This window comes from Oryzias latipes, chromosome 19 (assembly GCF_002234675.1).
Source record: "Oryzias latipes chromosome 19, ASM223467v1".
In the NCBI taxonomy this organism is placed as follows: domain Eukaryota; kingdom Metazoa; phylum Chordata; class Actinopteri; order Beloniformes; family Adrianichthyidae; genus Oryzias; species Oryzias latipes.
Window position 1 is genome coordinate 12,167,503 of NC_019877.2, and position 18,276 is coordinate 12,185,778.

Below are 18,276 nucleotides of genomic sequence, written 5' to 3' on the forward strand. Positions count from 1 at the left end.
TCAAATAAAATAAAAGTAGAGGTTCTCCTCAGCGCAGAGAGCCCTGCCTGGCTGTGGATGTGGCCCCTGCAGCTGGAGGAGTCTGTTTCACAGGCCTCCATGATGCGGGATCTTAGAGGATCGCGTTTCACAGGTACAAAAGTTTCAGCTTTAATCCCGTCCCGCAGAGTAAGTGGTCAGTGCTGAGGGCTCCAGATTGATTCATCTTGGTGCGCTCTGAGACATGGAGGGTGAGAAGAGGAAGAGATTACTGCAGGCCTTTCTGCAAATTCAGGCACTGTTTGCACAGCAAACAGCACCACAGAGCGATTCAGGGATTTCCCACCTCAGTGCTCACCGGAGCAGATTTGAGACTGATAAAATAAAATATCGCCTTTGTAAGCTGCTACGAAATGTTTCTGTTATGAGCTAGGAAACTCTTTAACACACTGAATTGATTTTTTCCTGCTCACCCTGTGCTTTAGCCTACTGTACAAGAAAAATGACTTTAAACATTTTTAGAGACTGTTTGCAAGGGTGAGATGGGGAAAGGATGCCTTTGAAGGGAAGAAAAAGAGGAAAGCAAAGCTTTTTTAGTGGTCTTGAGGAGGTCATTGGAACCTGTCCTCTGTCATCTTGACGGTCTCATCTCTGGTCACATGATCTGGAGTCAAATCTGAACCACGCTTTCTGTTCTTTAAGACTAAAAAGACAAATGTGTCGACGTCACCTACACCTCAGAGGATACGCTGGGTTCTCTGCTCTGCCAACAAGTCTGAAATCTCTTTGATTCATTGCAGAGAGCAGGAATTCCCAGAAATTTAATCCATATTTGAGCTGACGACAACAAAGCAAATTGCTGCATCCTTCCACAGCTCCCTTGAAGTGTGAAACTTGAAGGAAGAGTGTTTCTTTTGATGGGAGATAGAAGGCGTTGCGGGGCTGAGAGGCGCTGCAAAGGGCATGTCCAAACAGACTTTGGGCCCTGAGTGATGGGACACGGGAAAGGTAACGGGACACCTCCACCGTGCTCTAAAGTTCAGACATCCTCACAGCTGTGAGGATGTCTGAACATCCAGGAGACAATAGAGGCCAACGCTCAGCAGGATCTTTCAGATTATTTATTTCAGTGTCTGTGCTCGTCCGCTCGTGCTTATTATGTTTTATGCTGTTTTTGTTTTTTAACCCGCCAGATTCATAAAACAAACATATAGATCTTTATCTCTTGTTGTAGCTTTTACAGGTTGGAAGAGGATACATTTAAGATGAAACGCATGACTTGACTTTAAAGAGCTCAGCTGATGAAAGTGAGTAAAGCCATCCATTCAGGAGGCAGCCAGGAGAGATTTGGTGGGAAAAAAAATAAAGAGTAAAAAACATCACTTTTGATCTTATCCTGTAAGTAGAGATGTAATAATGGTGAAAAGAGCAACATCTGATATAAAATTATAATTTTCAAATAATGAATCTTATTATTTGGTCATTTATCATTTTCAGTAACATTATCAGAAATATTTGAAGCCGATGGAGGTGTTTGTGCATTTCCATCACAAGGCTGGATAAAAATAATAACAACATTATTATTTTTTTTTAACTTTATATAAGGGAAACATAGAAAATAAATGTCTGATATTTTTAGACTTTGTGTTCAAATCAGAATGATCCTAGATGTGATTAACTTAAACTCAGGGGGTAACAGTTAAAGCTTCAGTTGTGAAGTAGGATTTTATTTAATGAAATGAATCCCTCAATAATATTTTTTATTTGACAAAAACAATTTCAAAGTGCAAAGCAAATAAAACAAACTTTTGGTCCTGGTAGTTTTGAAAGTGCATTTACATCATGTCAACGATAGAGGGCAGCAAATTCAATCAAGTTCAAATGACAGGCAAATAAATGTTTGAAATACAACTATTATCTTGATGCACTATGTTTGATAATCACATGTAAAATGTTGTACAGCAACACTGAAAGTATCCAAGATTTTTTTTAATTAAAAATTGTTTAACTTTAAAGCCTGTTGGTTGGTTGATTTTTTTATTTTTAGTGCCATAAACTGTTTTATGGCACCCACTCCATTGTTCACACACAAAATAAATACATAAAGTGTTATTTTGTACAGACCAAAATTGATTTATCGTCTCAAAATCTGTTCAGTTCAAATATTTAATTTAAGATAAAACATTTCAGTTGTAAAATGAGCATTTTTCATGTCAGATTTTCTTCACGGAACAAGCTGGATGTCCACATTTCCCTGAACACATCACCGTCATCATGTTTTATGCTCCTCTGCTGAATGTCTCTGAGAATATTGATCGATTCATCAGCCGACAGCTGACTATGTTCCCCCTGTGACCCTAATACATCATCGTTTCCATTGGAGCGTCCTCTGTGGGTTTCTCTTGCTCCTGCTTGTGCGTGTAGGCTGCATGCTCATAAAAGTAGATCAAGCCAATGGCAACCAGAGAGAGCACCGTGTAAGGGATGACCAGGTAATATCCAACCTTCATCTCTACAGATTTTTTACCCAGTTCCACTTCACTGACAAATGTGAAAACCACCACTTCTGCCAGGTTGGTCACACTGACATTTATCACGAACAGGATAAGGACCAGCACAGACAAACAAGCTGCCAGGGAGAAAGAAAAGCAGATTAAGGAAGGGAATACTCCAACTCCAAAACAGGGCGAAATAAAGCTTACCGCTGAGAGAGCTGCAGGCGTAGACTCCAACATAGCCCATGCATGTCTGGTAAGGGTTGCTGACACTGTTGTAGAGCGACAGGAGGATGCTGCCGGCAGAAAACAGCAGACACAAGGCCAAAAGGATCACAGACAGAAAGTGCAGGGCTGGAGGGGCACCTCCTGTCTCCAACAGTTTGTCAAATGCTACACAAACAAAAACACAAAGGATGATAAGAAAACATCACTTGAGATGTACACAAAATATGCAAGTTGCAGCTAAAAGTGACATTTTCCTTAAAAATGAAAAAAGAAAGTAAGTTTTAGAACAAATGTTGCATTGATTATTTAGCAACATGCACATGAAGCTGTGTGAAACCAAACATCCGCAATGAGTTCTGACTATTTTTTTGCATGGTAATACTAAAAAACAACCTTGACTTAATAATTTGTTTCTGTTTAATTGTAATTTGACTGTTTTAAACCTTTGAAACCTGTAAAAACCTCCACATGTACATCTAGAGTCCACGCAAAAGGAAGAAAAGTTCTACCTATCAGACAGACATATTTATCTACGTCTTTGCTTTTTTTTAACATAAAAAAAAGTATGCAGCCCGTTAAACTATTTAATCTGGTCGGCCAAACTGGAATAAATTATGATGATAATCCCTACTGATCCCAATGAATGTTCCCTGTTCTGGTGTTTTTCCATAGATGGTGCAAAACAAACATCGATGTTTGTCTAGGTGCAAAAAGTTATTCTGCATTCATGTGATTCTGGAAGATTTGCTGTTTTTTTGACATCCAAGCGTGTTTTCCAAGTTGGACTGTCATTGTTTTTTTTAGTTTTTTTTTATCATTCCAACAGCACGTGAATGCAGCATTTTTTTAAGTTTGTGTTTTTCATCAACCTATTGCGGCAATTGGCACTAAAGTGGGATAGAAAGCCACCGATTTTGAAATGAAATCTCCAAAAGGTTCAGTTTTCAAAGTTAACCCTTGTGCCACCCTTACTTTGACGTGTTCTCCCTACCATGACAAAGGTGGATAAAGGTGGAAAGATTTCATGTAATCCATGGACACCAGTGAGGTTAACAAATCATTGAAGAAAAAAGGTTCAGTGCACTGTCTAGTGGGTCTAGATGACCCAAATCCCAATGTTAAAGTGCTTAGGATAGCACAAGGGTTAAAGCGTTCTCATCCAGATTCCATGTTATTTCTTTCTCTAATGAATTGGATCCATGCATCCGCTGCTGGTCCAGCCCCTCTGTCAAATTTTAGAACCCTTTGTGGCCCACAAGTCAGAAAGTTTGCCCACTTCTGCCCTAAAAGGACATTCTGGTTATTTTCAGCAGCGCACAAGAAACCAATACAATTTTTTTTAACCTTTATGTGAATTTAGGGGCTCCGTATATTTTATACCTCAAAGGGAAAATTTGTTGTCCTTACTCAAAATTTAGGTTCATCTTAATTTTTCCCCCGTATAAAGAAGTATCTTATGTCTCTTTTTCCTTTCTTAATCAAACAAAGTAAAATTACCTGAAAAAGAAGCTTCAGTTTGAAACCCTGGACAGTTGTCTCTAAATAAGGATCCATTGAAAAGGCCCATAGTCACGGCTGCAGTTCCATTGAATTCATCAGTTCCATCTCTGGCGCACAGCACGGTTGTTGTAGACCACTCTTGCGACATTCCAAACCCCAACAGTCCAACAGAAACTGCTGTCGACACCGCACTAGAAATGAAATAGAGAATTTTTTTGCTGGATGGCATGACTGATGTTTTATATTTTCCCCTTTTAGTGAAAAAAAAAAAATCGAAATGGTCTTTTTGTGTTTCAAAAAGCCAGTTTAAGTCTTGAAAGGTATTGAAGACCTCCTTATTCTCTCCAGGGTGGGGTAAAATGATGACTGCAGGTCATAAAATGCATCACTTTATAGCTGACCTTTGGTTGGACAGGAAAAGAGTGTGCTGGTTGTCATAGTAAGAACACCTGTTGTTAAACACAATAAATTTGTAATTTGTGGTTTCAGGTTCAATAAGGAAATGATGGCATTTTAGGATTTTGCAAAGATTATTTTTTCAAATACTCTGCCTTGACTTTGAATACTGCAACATTTCGGGAGAACATTTAACACAAGGTAAAAAAAAACTTTTTAAACTTGTAGTTAAGATGTTTATGTGTATGTGATTTAATTTGTTCTCACTCTTTGGATACAAAGTCCTTTCTCTGTCTTGATACCGATGGGCTATAAAATCCTAAATTAGATTAATCATTTACTTTCTTGTGCATTACAGGAAGAAAAAGGATAATCTTAACCAGTGATGAACTAAGAAAAGGGCGTGTCTCCTCTAGCACAGTCATATGGCTGGAAGAAAGCATAAATAGAATTGAAGTGATAAACAAGACGGCATGGTGGAAAGCAACATGACAGGCATCATTTTAGCTTTTTATTGAGCTGATTTTTAGTGAGTAACAGCATGAAATAAAGAATGAGTCAAAGGAGCTGCTTTTGATTGAAGCTGTAAACTGTCGGAAGAGTCAGATTTCAGGTGATAACAGGTGGAAAGTAGGGAGGACCTTCTAGACCAGGGGTCGCCAACTTTTCACACTAAAAGAGCTAGGCGGGTTTCTTATGGACCAAAACCCAGCAAGAGTGGCAAAACCCCACTTAATTGAAAAACAAACAAACTAAAAATTTTAATTAATTAAAACATAACAGTGTTGTATTAATATATATAAAACTATTAAAATGTATTCAACTTTTGACAGCAGCACATACAGGTTCCTTTCAAAATAAAATACAGCGTGTGCCAAATAAGATCCTCCCACTTAAGGAGATTAATTTGATTAAAAATGCAAAAGAAATCAAGTCAAACCTTATGCCCCTTAATACTGAATATAAACATAAGGGTAGAATTCAATTAAAAATCATCTATACAAGTAAATGCAATCATACACTTTTAGAACTTTGCCTCTGAACACCAACTAGACGCTGTTGGTTATTGGATATTAGAATATGTGCTTTAAGATTACTCTAATAATAAACCGCTACAAAAGTGAATTTGCAAAAATAAATTAACAAACAACTAAACGCTCCTTATTTAATTGGTCCCTATCCAAAATATTTTATGATAAATATTGATACGATATACATGAAATGTATTCTTGAAAAAGATAAATAAACAAACAAAACAAAACAAAACAAACAAACAAACAAACAAACAAACAAACAAACAAACAAATAAATAAATAAATAAATAAATAAATAAATAAATAAATAAATAGGTGAAAGCTTTAATATTGTAACACTGTTAGGCACCAGAGGGAGGCGCTATTTCACCGAGGCAGGTTTGGAGCGGCTCTCTGACAGGCAGGCAGCGCCTCTGTTGTGGAGGAGAAACTCCTCCTTCCCGGTGACAGGCGGCAACGCCGAAGCCTCGCCTCGCCGTTTTCAACACAACCTGGCCTCTGGACTTATTAATGCAGGATCCTTCATAGTAAGTATCTGTTTTCATGGCGTCGTTTTTCTGTTTTTTCCTCCCCCTCCTCTCAAAGATTCTTACAGGGAGCGTCAGGGTCGCAGTCACACGTGTGTTACCTGTCCGTTACGCACAGCAGCGCCGCGGCTTTTTTACACACAGATAAGCTGAAGTGACGCGTGAACGTGTGGGGTAAGTCCTGGTTTAGTGGAGGGAGCCACGCGTGCGTTTGGAGTTCTTGGACAGCCCGCAGGGACTCCTGCAAAGCCGTGCGTCAAAGTGGGTTCATGATGGGTTTGGAGTTGGGTCCTGATCCGCCGCCGCGCTGCGCCTCGGTTATCCTCTCTGTCTGTCTTCAGCTGCCGTACAAAAGCATGATTGCATTTTCCTCCTCGTGTATCTGGCCTGCAGCCCAGCCAGTTCAGACGTGTCCGTGTAAAAATACGATTTTTTTTGGGTCCTTGAGATATGAGGCTGCCAGGTGTGGAATGCTGAGATTCGTCTCCTCCTGTAGAATGATGGCTTAGAAAAAAAAAAAAAAATTATGGGTCAAATTGTTATAATCACTGGAGATGACTAATCTGATTAGGCAAGGTCTGTAGTGGAGGGGGTCAGAGGTCAGGATCAGCACAGCTCAGCATCCCTGTTGCAGATTGCTAATAGCAGATTCTTGGCTAAAAGGACTGGATGATGCTCTACTGGACTGAGAGTTCATTTATTAGGCCATAAACATAAAAAAAGGGTTCTATCACTTCATAAAAAAGGCAGTAAGCTGTTAGTATCAAATCATTCCTGTTGTGGTGAAACCCTTTATGACCGGACACGGCTTTATTTGTCATTCTCCATCATCCTGACAGCTTCGGTTAATGTGGATGGAGCAGAGCTGGCTCCAGAGCAAACAGGCGTGCTTTTAATTGGGAGACGGATCAACGTGGGTTAACGCTCTAAACAGCCGGCGAAAATGTCTCTGCCTTGACAGTTTGTTGTATTTCGTTTTTCAATTTGCTGCATAAACTCCAGGAAGGATTGATCTGGCGGAGGGTAATGAGGATCCGATGAAATGAACAGTCTGCGTCGCCAAGACAAATGAGCTTCTATAAGGTGACAGTATTTGACTGCCAAGAGCTGTTGGCAGATTTGTTTGGCTCTCATTTTCCAGCCTTAATAATTCTGCTGAAGTACTTTCACCTCATCCATCTCATGCTCTAATCTTATCTCCCGTGTTTCATTTTTATCCTGATATTTAAGGAATGAACAACTTTACTGGTAACCTGTGAAAAAAAAGTGTTTTTGTGCAATTTCTAATATAGATGGTGCAGATTTCTGATTTATAAAAGCTTTTTTTTTTTCTTTTTTTGATGCCAAATTAAATTTGCTGCATGTGGGTACTTATGAAATCCACAGGCAATATGGAGACAGATACACATACCTGGAGTTTGTAAGAACTCACTGTATATGAGCCTCAACTTGACATCCCCGCCTTTCCTCACTCTTCGTTCCTGTTTGCTGTAAGAGGTGGAAACTCTTAGATTCAAAGTTTAACCTGCTTTGCTGAGGCTTTTCTCCCTGACACTGCAAACACATGAGCCACACTTTCAGTTCTTTTCTTTTATATTGACTGGTGAATGCACACATAAAAAGACTGCAATAAATCCAACACAACTTTTATGGTCCAGTTTTTTTTTTCTATTTTGAAACCTTGTGTTTTGACGTCGTCGTGTCATAAATTTTAATTGTTTAATTGTCAGATTTCGCCGCCCCCTTTTGTGGCTCAGTAGAAACCTTGCAAGAGCACACAGAGTTCCACTCTTTTGCAACTGGAGGCGTGTTTGTGCTTGCGGACGAATTCTCTTTGGTTCTTGGCTGCTCTCTGACTAGATTAAATGATAACACTTATTTTAAGTCCTTCGAGGAGAGGAGAAACAGATTGAACCCACATTAAACCAGCTAAGTAAACTAATGAGCAGCATGAAATAAAAGGTTTAAGTTAGATTAAGTGTAAACTGCATCACAACTAGAAAGCTGAAGGGGGATATTTTTAGTGCTGAGAAGACTTATAGAAGTCATGAAGCCACATGATGAGTAGAGACCATGACACACAAAGGGTGTGTCATCAGAGGAGTCTGTACTCAACACATCTGTCCCAGTGACTGTCCACAGCTGTGCAAACTTCCCCTCTGCTGTATCTTTTTCCACCCCAAGAAAACCTCAAACAAAAGCCAAATATTTGCTATTATTATTATTATTATTATAATTTCAATAATGTTGTTGAATGTTGGAAAGAGCAGCCATGTTGGTTTAGAGGCTCTGGGAAAAAGTCAGGAGGCAGCAGAGCTGAAGATGTTCAGGACTGAATCCATCAGAGGAACAAATTAGGGTAGATGCTTTAGAGATAAATGTAGTGAAGCCAAATTGAGATGGTTTGCTGAGGTTTTGGAGATTGGAGCTACCAGAAAAAAAAGTCCTAGAAGAAGACCAAGGAAAGAGATGTGTGGATAGAGAAGGGGGACATAAGGGCGTTTGCTGTGTATAAGGAGGGTGCTGACGATGGGGTCAGGAGGCAGACGATTCGCTGTGGCGACCCTTTATTGGTGAACCTGTAATGCTGTGTACATACCGAGCATGTATACCTGATAATCAGTGCATGTACCTATAGTTGGAGGAGGTTTTATGCAAAATGTCAAAGCAGTGAAAATCTTGCGACTCTTTCTCCAGGATTTTTCTCTCACAGCTCTATACCAGTGTTTTTCAACCTTTTTTGAGCCACGGCACACTTTAACCTTGACAAAAATCCCGCGGCACACCAGCATCCAAAAAAAAAAAAAAAAACAGAGATTCATGGTCTGTATTGATCGACAGCCCCCCCGCAATCTCACGTGCATTTTTGTGATAATTGTGGCCGGAAAAGCAGGAAGTTGCGGCTGTTTTTTCTAAGAGATGAAATGAAAGTTAAATTAGAAAATTTAGAAACTGTTTGTTTGTTGTGGTTTCAAGGCGTTTCGCAAGGACAACTCATCGTGCGCTGGGACACTGCGCTGGGACACCTTTAAGCCAATGCATCATGGGAGATGTAGTGTGAAAACTGCCGAAAACTTGCAGAAAGACTCGCGTCTCTGAGCTTCATTGTTTTGTTCTCTTGTTCCACGGTCTGACACCGGACTCTGTGGAAAGCTACACCGCTAAAGAAGAGCTTTAGCTGGCATTTTTGTTAGAACTGAGCGACTTTATCAGGAGAATTAAGAACAAGGAAGTGAAGACTTTAAGCACTTCTGATTGGTCAGACTGATAACATGTGATTAAGCCTTCAAGAATGATTGGTGGAGACAGTTAAAGGGACGGGACTTTTCCGCAAACTGTCAGCTGCAGGGAAATCGCGGTAGCGTCATTCTTATCAAAATTTCTTTAATAGAATTAAATAAACACAAAGAAAAAATAATTTTAAGATCTTTTATATTCCTAACTACTCAGTGTTTTATCAGGGCCTGTTTGGATGAACAAAGAGCTGATATCCTGGAGATGGGAAATGTTTTTAGATCAGTGAATGATTAATGAGGGCAATTTCTCCACGGCACACTTGACCATCTCCTACGGCACACTAGTGTGCCGCGGCACACTGGTTGAAAAACACTGCTCTATACGATAGATTTTCTGGCGGGCACAAACCACAATTATTAATTTGTCCTTCATGATCAATTTTCAAACAGGATGCACTTCGGTGAGTGAAAAGGGATGCTATCCATACGTCACTACTAAGTCGGAGTCCCTGATTGGTCAAGGAACTGGTTTAACTTTCAAAACGCGTTCAGTGGCTGCGCATTTTGTACATAGAGCCCCAAAATAGACTGAAAAACGTGCGTGAATGCAAGAGTGTTGGATGGGAACGACAGAAACGTGCATGTACTACAGGACTTACTGCTCTTTCTGAACTTCATCAATGATCATTTGTGATTCACACACATATCATATTTCAAGCAGAAGTTTGTAGATATTAGATACGGAGGGCAATGATTCTGCTGTTTCCCTGTTATGGCTAACAGCTGCTAACATACCGCACTACAGCAATGTTTTTCTCTGTTACGTCACTGTCTGATAGTTCGCCCCTGATGGAAACCACCATCTCAGTCTGCAGAAAACTTATCCCAGGAATCCACTGATGTCACTCCACAACTGGAATTGTGGGTGTCGTCGCTTCAGGCAACACTTTGTTTCTTTACTGTGTTAGTGTCAGTTTTGAGTACAAAGACACTACAGGGTGATTAGAGGAAACATTTTGAGACCAGGGTGTAGTTTCTCTGTGTTTTAGTTTGGAAGGAAAAAAGCTGAGCTGATATTTGCTGAAATTTGACGGCCTTATTCGATGTCCCGCTCATGACAGAACGGGGTGGAGTGCAGAAAAGATTAACTTCATGCGTTCTGTGACTCACTTCATATTAAACGAAAGCAAACATGCAGATCTTCGGCTTCAACACTTGTGTTTATTTAACTACAATAAAAATCAAATATTCCTCTTGTGGAAGGCAAAGGGCAAAATAGTTCGATTTGACGACTAAAAGAAATCACGTAATTTACTTGAACATGAACAGTTTTATCTTAACGTTCCAAAGTAAAATTCGATGTTTTAAACAGATTTTAACTTTTTTGTTCTTTTTTTATTTGAGTTGGCTGTCACTGCTGAAGTACTGAAAAAAATTCCATTTTAGTTCAATTCATTGACTCAATTTAATATAGATTTATTTGACAATTACTACCCGAAAACAGTTTTAAATGGATTATAATAAAAAATCTAATGACACAATTAGCTATCTAAATTAAAAGATGGACTTTTTATTGATAGAACTGTTCATTCTTTCATTAAACATGAACTAAATTGGTTTCTTTTTAGTTTACCTTTGAAAGTTTGGTACTAGCTGATGTTTTTATGCTTGAGTCTATGTCATGCTGAGAAAAGATGACAATAACCAGCAAGACACAAAAAACTAAGTTGATGAAACCTCAAAGGAAAAAAAAAGGGTGAAATAATGGTTTGGTTGTTAGAATTCAGAGGATGATGACAGGGAGTAGTGCTGTGCTTTATGAATAATGGATGGCTGCTATAAAGGCCAGTTTCCTCTTCATTCTTGTAAGCCTGCTGTAAAAAGCAGTAGTGATTGTCATGTCATTTCTCAATATTTTCATTGTCCCCTCAGCAGTGTGATGCAGTTTGATGGCAGTGGGCTCCCACTGCTGTACATTTGCACACAAGAACAACTGTGTCATTCAGCATGACGGCTCCCTCGATCACTGGAGCCGCCGCACCAACAATGCCCCACTCGTTTTGAATTTGCAGAAATAAAAGTCGGACGTCACGTCGCTTTATTCAATCAAAGGTCGGTTTCTGGGTTTCTTTTAACACCCATAACTCTTGAGTGTAGCTGTAATCAAATATGTGCTGATCGCATCACAAAGGCGGGCGGCGACAGAAAGGTGTCCTATTTCACTGTACCCTTTTTTGGGCAAGGTCAGGTCTTCTGCATCCCAGCTTGTGGCTCTGTGAGAAGCTCTGTAAGTGTTGTTGAGTTGAAAATGTGTAAACATGTAGTTGGATGAGGGACAGAGCCTGCAGTTGGGCTTTATCTGACATACGGTAGATGCTCTTAGACGTGTTGCAGGCAGGCTCAGAAAGCACTAATGAAAACCAGAGCTGCTCTGAACTTTGAACGCGTCTGATCTTCTGGACTCCTGCCAGTGTGTAAGGAAGCAGCTATTATCTGAATCTGAGGGGTAGGATTTAGATAAAAAACAGAGTAAGAAGGAACAGAGAAGTCACATGTTTGTGACTGCTGCTTGCTCTGCTTCTGTTCCCAAATTTGATGCAAACCAGGAAGTAAATGTTGCAGTTCCTCAAAGGACCTGTGGAGGCAGGTGTCAGATGCTAGCAGTTTCCTATTAACTTTAATGTTAAAAAGCTAAATTTTTCTGTGTAACATAGCATTTTTGATGTTTATATTTTGTTTGCGTTCAAATGTTTGCATTTTAGGGGTGTGTATTTTTGATTGGCAGATGGGTGGACCCTAGAGAACCCAGAGTTGACTTTGTCCCACCCAATTGCCCTATTTTGTAATGCTATTGAGTTGGGTGGAGTAAAATTCAAAGTACCTGTCCGACTTAAAGCATCATTTTGGTTGTGCAGAATATAATATGCATTACATCAGAAATTATGCGTCTAGTGTTCATATGTCTAAGATGAAAGTTGATAAATCACCACTTATTTTTTTAATAGATTTTTTGGCCATCATTAGATTTCCTTTACATTTGTCATACTGTTGACATCTGAATGATCATGAAATCAAATTATCTGTAAAGCTTTCACAAAATACTATAACTTGTCATAATAAGGCTTTCTTTTTCCATCATAATTTTATCTATTTGCAGATTTTTTTGTTGAAAATTTTCTGTTCTTTATTTATTTTTTGGATAAACATGCATTTCCTGTGTTATTCTGTTGATCGCTGAATTGAGCTGCAGCCCTGCAAAACTGCCTAATGATGGGATGACAGCAAAAATGTGATTCTGTTCATTGTCAGGCGTCTGCTCATATTCATGTTTAAAAACAGTCTAGGCTTTGGAATTTTTACAGGTGACATTGCTTAGCTCTCACTGTGTTTGATGTACATTTCTAGTTCTGCTGGTTTGGTTTTTGTTTCATCTTTCAGTTGGAAAATACACCAATGCAGTAAGTCATCAATAATACATTTGGCTGGAGAGTGTTAGTCTCTTGAGAGGGGATTGCATTGATCCATGCATGTAAGAAAACACAACTGAGCCACACTGACCTTCAGCAAAGGTGAACAAATCTAAAAATGCTGTGAGGCATTTTGACTCTGAGATATTTGAAGTAAAATAGCTCATGGCTGTATTTACTGGCTGTTTTTCTTTTGTTTTCCACACTATAATGGAAGTAAACAGGAATCGTCTGCTCTGTGTTTGGATGACTACCGCAGCATTTGGCCATACAATATGTTTTCCCTCTGGGAAACCACGCTGTTGACAATAACACTCCCAAAAATACTGCCAAAGCCTCTTTGTGCAATGCCAGATCCAAAGCATGTACTTACAGGCACAGGGGGTGTGGGGGTTTAATTATCAATCTCTGCTTTGATGCCAACAGAAATGAAAAATCCTTTAAAAAAAGGTGATGTTTTTAGTCTTATTTGTGTTTGCACAGTGATAAACATCAAATTTATTGATTTATTACAAATTTTGAATACATATTTGGATTAGGGATGTTAGGTGATTTTAGGAAACTTTCCATCAGCTAATTGGTTTTAAACATAATGAAAAACAAAAATTGTTTTCCTTGCAATTTAGAGTGAAACAGATCAAAAGAACTCTAAAACAAAATTTGTACTAAACAAAAATTGTTTCGTAACAATTTTGAAAAATTGTATTAACTGCATAAAAGTAATATTTTAATGGTTTCATTTTTGTTTCAACTGTACTTTTTGATCCGTTTCAATTTGGAGTGTAAACTAGACCATAATGGTGGTGCTCACTCATTACACTCTCCAGTTTTTCCCATTTTTCTCCCCATTTTTCCTGGATACCACTATTTGTCCTGTCCTTGGGTGTTCTGCATTTTGTCGCCTTGTACCTGTACATGTGTATGTTTTATACTGACGATAAAGTTGAATCTGATCTAAATCTAATGTAAAAATTCTAATAAAGAGTGTGAAAAAATATTTAGTACAACCAAAGGAAACATTTCCAAACCAAATTTATGACAAGAATAAGTAAATGGACTGTAATTGTAGCTTTAATACAAAGGTTTAATTAAGTTAAACAAAAGAGGACTTTTATTTTGACGTGTACAACTTTCTCCTTATAATTTGAAGTTTGGAAAGTTCCTACAAAATAAGGCCAGTTATGGACACTAGTAAAAACAGCAATCAGATGGAGATCAAATTATGTGATGCTTAGGAGAATCAGCATCACATTTTAGGACATAACTAAACAAGTTATAATACAATAAAAAGACAAATGCACAAAAACTGGTAAACAAACGTGACTGGCATTGAATTGCTAACATAATCTTGTTATGATTGCTGTTAAATACATTGTACAATGCAGGAAAGGAAGACAAAAACAAAGTTGCAAAATGTGGAATGCTCTGATCTGATCTATTGTCATTCCTGCAAAATGTGATCATCAGCAAGTGGTCTGAAAGAGTTCTGGCATCATTATTAACTTCTACCAGTTTTATATATAAAAAGCATTTTAACAGGTTTCTCATAATTCAAAATGATGAGTGTTAATTGTCCCTACAAAATCAAATGACCGTGCCGCTCATTTTTAACCCCCACACAAAGGTCTGATATTAGCACAAATGCAAAACAATGTTAAAAAAATAAATAAGAAACAGAACAATACTATTTCTGTTTTTTCTTTCAAAAAAAGCATTCTGACAAAGAAAATGTTTTTATTATCTTTGCTCAAAAATACGTTTTTCTTTTTATTTCTACTTTATTATCTGGTTTCTTTTTGATGTAATAATAAAGATATAGTTCATAGATTTTATATAAAAAGAAAAAACAAATCTTTCCGTTTGGAAAGTGTCTTTATTCGGAAGATTTCTAGCGCAACAAAATAACAAACTACCAAACCATAGTAAGGAAGAGGATCAAACAGTTAAAGACGGACAGATCTGATTCCAAATCTTCAAGCCTGAATCCTGAAGTGGTTGAGCCGTGCTCTGAAGCATTTAACAACTTTGCATGTCTTGACGTAGCAGTTGGCTACATATGGAGATAATTGAGCGAGTGCTGTAAGTGCCCACACACTGTCTTAGCCTCACTTCCTGCCTATCTCTCAGTGCACACAGTGAAACAGCTTTGCTTAGAGAACAAGGAGAGGGTTACTGACGGTTATTTAAGAAACAAGTGCGTTTTTTTGCTGCTCACAGAAGGCCAAAAGAAGATTAGAGATCAGAGAAAAATAATGTTCATTTGTGTCTCCGGGTTGAATTTCTTAGCGTTTTCTTGGTGTTTGTGTGATTTTATTCATCTGTTTCTAGCAGATGAAATGACAAATATATGTATTTTATTATTAGGAAGCTTTAATTCTGTTTATTTTACATTTCCCCAGAAATGTAATAGCTGGAATTACTAAATTTAGATCGCAACTGACTGAAGGAAATTTGTCATAAAATACTTTACTAAATTCTGTTTCATATTGATTCTTACGTTTGTTCACATCTTTACATTTCTGACCCTTATCTGCTATCTTGAAGTCATCAGTTGAGCTGACCTATTATTGTAAACAAGAACACGAAATATAAAGGTTTTCTTTTTACATTTTTAGCAGAGGGTGGCAGGACAAACAAGGAGGCAGGAAAGGATTTGGACATCATATCTGCTGTCCCTGGAGAGGAAAAAAGGCCTTTCCCTTTTGAACACATTAAGCCCATGACGGACATGAACTCCTGAAAGATAAACAATAGTAATTACAACATTTTTGGGATTTCTCTTCAAAACAAAGATCTGTGTTGCTGTGGTTATTATTGAGGGAAAAGAAAAAACATTTATGGAGGGAGGCATTTTACAGCAAGTCTGATGCTTAAGCATAGAGCTCCTGTCTGGCTTTGCTAAAAGTCCCACGCCAATCATCTTTTGATGTATTTTCCAACGTTTTTCTAGTAGTCCTTTAATTATGATTATGCCATTTTTAGCCAAAATCTGAAAAACCTGTTTTGTTTTCTAAGACAGTTCCTGCAGGAGTTAATCAGAAATTGTTGTGGGCAGGACTGTTGGCCCAGAGTAGGCCTGCCCTGACTTCCCATCAACCCTTTGTTTACACTCAATCCCACTAGCTTACAGCCCCTCACAACTGCAACCTAAGATAACCAATGCAACAAACATGGCGAGCAATGTTTAACCATTCAGCTGTACAGTTCTGAGCCAGATGCCAGCTCAGACGGAGAAAAAAAACACGGATGTAGTCGTCCACAAGTGGATGCATCAGAATCAAGTGGGGCGGGTAGATTGTGGCCTGCCGATTGTAGTTTGGAGATCACGGCTAAAAGCTTTTTCAAATGGCATTGCTTTTGTCTGCTCCTGTATTCACCATGATTTGAATAGGAAATACTCAGAAATTCCGTTTTAATGTGAATTTTCTATTCTTTAAAAAGAGAAAAATGCTACAAGATGTTAAAAACACAAACAACACAGTTTCTTTTGGTGTGGGTCTTTAAGTACGACTGCATATAAATGAAAGGCTGCGTTGTGTTACTAAAGCAGAACTGTCCTTTCTCATTCAGAAGAAGGCCTCAGCAGGAAGCAGTAATCCGCTTGGCGAAGTGAGAGATACTTTCGACTTTGTGGAAAAGTGTGAGTTGTTCACTTTACCATGTGTGCATCAGTAAACACAAGGAACTTCAGCTATGCTCCTCCCACTTAAACTGCCACACCTCCTCTTGACTGGGTTTATTTTCCGCCTGCAGCATTGAAATACCATGTCTGTCAGTGTTTTTGCTGCAGGATAATGCGTGAGTAAAGCAAAAGGTTGTTTTAATGGTCCCCCCCACCCCTGTTGATTTGATCAGATTGGGGTTCAGAGTCTGATATAAAATCCTGCCTGCTTCAGGCTGTGGATTTCTCCTCACTTCCATGTGCCTGTAAAGGGGTTCTTGCCAAAGTAAGGTTGATGCGGGTGGGGGTGGGTGTAAGCGATTAGGAGCCAGAGGGGGGAAAAAAAGTGTGAATGCAAATCTAATTTAAAACTGCAAACACAAACAGCTAAGAAAAATCTCCTAGTAGGCAAAATATATAGTGATAAATTGTACCCCTCCCCCATTATAAAGAACATTTTTTTTAAAACACTTATTTAATTAGCCTCATGAGGTTTGCTTTACATCTCGCTGGGGTGCTGATGGCAGCGAATGGCTGCTTCTTGGACCTTTTCCCTTTAAGCACAATGTTTGCCAGAAATGGTGCCAGTGTTGGCCCGATTTGAAGTAATTCATTTTGCTTTATTTTGAAGAAAGTAGGTGAAATACTTGTAAACTGTCCTTCATATAAAACACTGATGGCATTAAAATATATATTAATGCCATCTGTCAAACATAAAAACATTTTAGGTTTCAATTTGATTTACTTTTGTTCTTAAATAAATTTAGATTTCATCAGATAAAGCAAACAATTCAAAATAAGTTTACAAGATCTATAGCAGTTAAAATTGAAGTTTTTACATTTCTGAAGTCAACAAATTCTGATTTGATTGCAGTCAATTTATAACAAAACTTTAAATAAGAAAAAAAATAACATTAGAAACTGCTCATACAATTAATCAACAATTAGTTTATTATTAGTAACTATGAACCTTTTATGCCTTAATCTAACAGAGGCTGCAGATTTCTTTATGTAATAAGTAATGCTAAATGTCTGACCGGTAATCGTTTTATTTGTGCGATTTGTAATTTCTTTAAATGTTTCAAGAAACATAAGAGAGAACAAAAGTCTTTGAGGTCACATGTAGCTGGTTTGGGGGCCTAAAATAACTCATGCATTTCAAAAAAAGTTTGAAACTGGTTTGTTTATCTATAATAGATCAAATTTCTGACATCAATTAGACTTTAGAATGCATCATAGAGAGTAATTATCTTTAAAAATATTAAGTGTGTTTTAAGTGTTTTTTTTAATTATCTGCTGTTTTAAATATAGCTATACAAGGTATTTTCCCTTTGTGGGATCAATAAAAATTCTATTCTATTCCATTCTATTCTACTCGAACCAAATCAATGAATTTAACAGTTTTTTTTTTCTTTTTTGCTAAACTCCATAATGTAAAGTCTTACTTTTGGTTGAAGGATGTTTTCCACTCTATTGTGGTTTAAAAAAGTCTGTTTTGGGACAATCCGTGGTTTGAAGGTGTATTTATTTATTTATCTTTTTGGATCGATTGCTGACATTCAAAGAGGCACAGTAAATACATTCATTATGTCGTTTGCTGTAATGGTGGGTTGTCACACCTCTCTCTAAGGGTTGGGATCAAACTGATGGCTCCGAATTGTCAGTCGACAAGAGCTCCTGCGGTGTTACACCGCTCTCAGTGCCGTTTTTTTTTTGCTCTTGCCAAAAAGCGACATGACAATTTAACACATCA

General features: G+C 38.1%; 2 protein-coding genes across 8 annotated transcripts in view; one reads left to right on the forward strand and one right to left on the reverse strand.

Annotated features, from left to right (window-relative positions):
- Positions 1–1,722: 1,722 nt before the first annotated feature.
- clrn3 (clarin 3) lies at positions 1,723–8,763 on the reverse strand. 2 transcript variants are annotated; one of them, XM_020712361.2, is made up of 4 exons: positions 7,571–8,763; positions 4,200–4,393; positions 2,682–2,867; positions 1,723–2,608 (listed from the first exon to the last, which is right to left on the reverse strand). In XM_020712361.2, the coding sequence occupies exons 2-4, from the start codon at positions 4,348–4,350 to the stop codon at positions 2,337–2,339; spliced, it is 609 nt and encodes a 202-aa protein (XP_020568020.1). In that variant the 5' UTR covers positions 4,351–4,393; positions 7,571–8,763; the 3' UTR covers positions 1,723–2,336. The 2 variants fall into 2 exon arrangements, with proteins under 2 accessions (XP_020568020.1, XP_004080495.1); XM_004080447.4 differs by lacking the exon at positions 7,571–8,763 and having other exon boundaries at positions 4,200–4,568.
- LOC101166342 (receptor-type tyrosine-protein phosphatase epsilon) overlaps positions 6,037–18,276 on the forward strand; it is a 52,290-nt gene continuing 40,050 nt past the window's right edge. For 4 of the 6 annotated variants that reach the window (XM_020712356.2, XM_004080448.3, XM_020712358.2 and 1 more), the window contains exon 1: positions 6,037–6,159. The gene's annotated coding sequence lies outside the window, so the exon portion shown is untranslated. The remainder of the gene's footprint in view (positions 6,160–18,276) is intronic. The other 2 variants (XM_020712357.2, XM_020712359.2) reach the window with 1 other exon arrangement.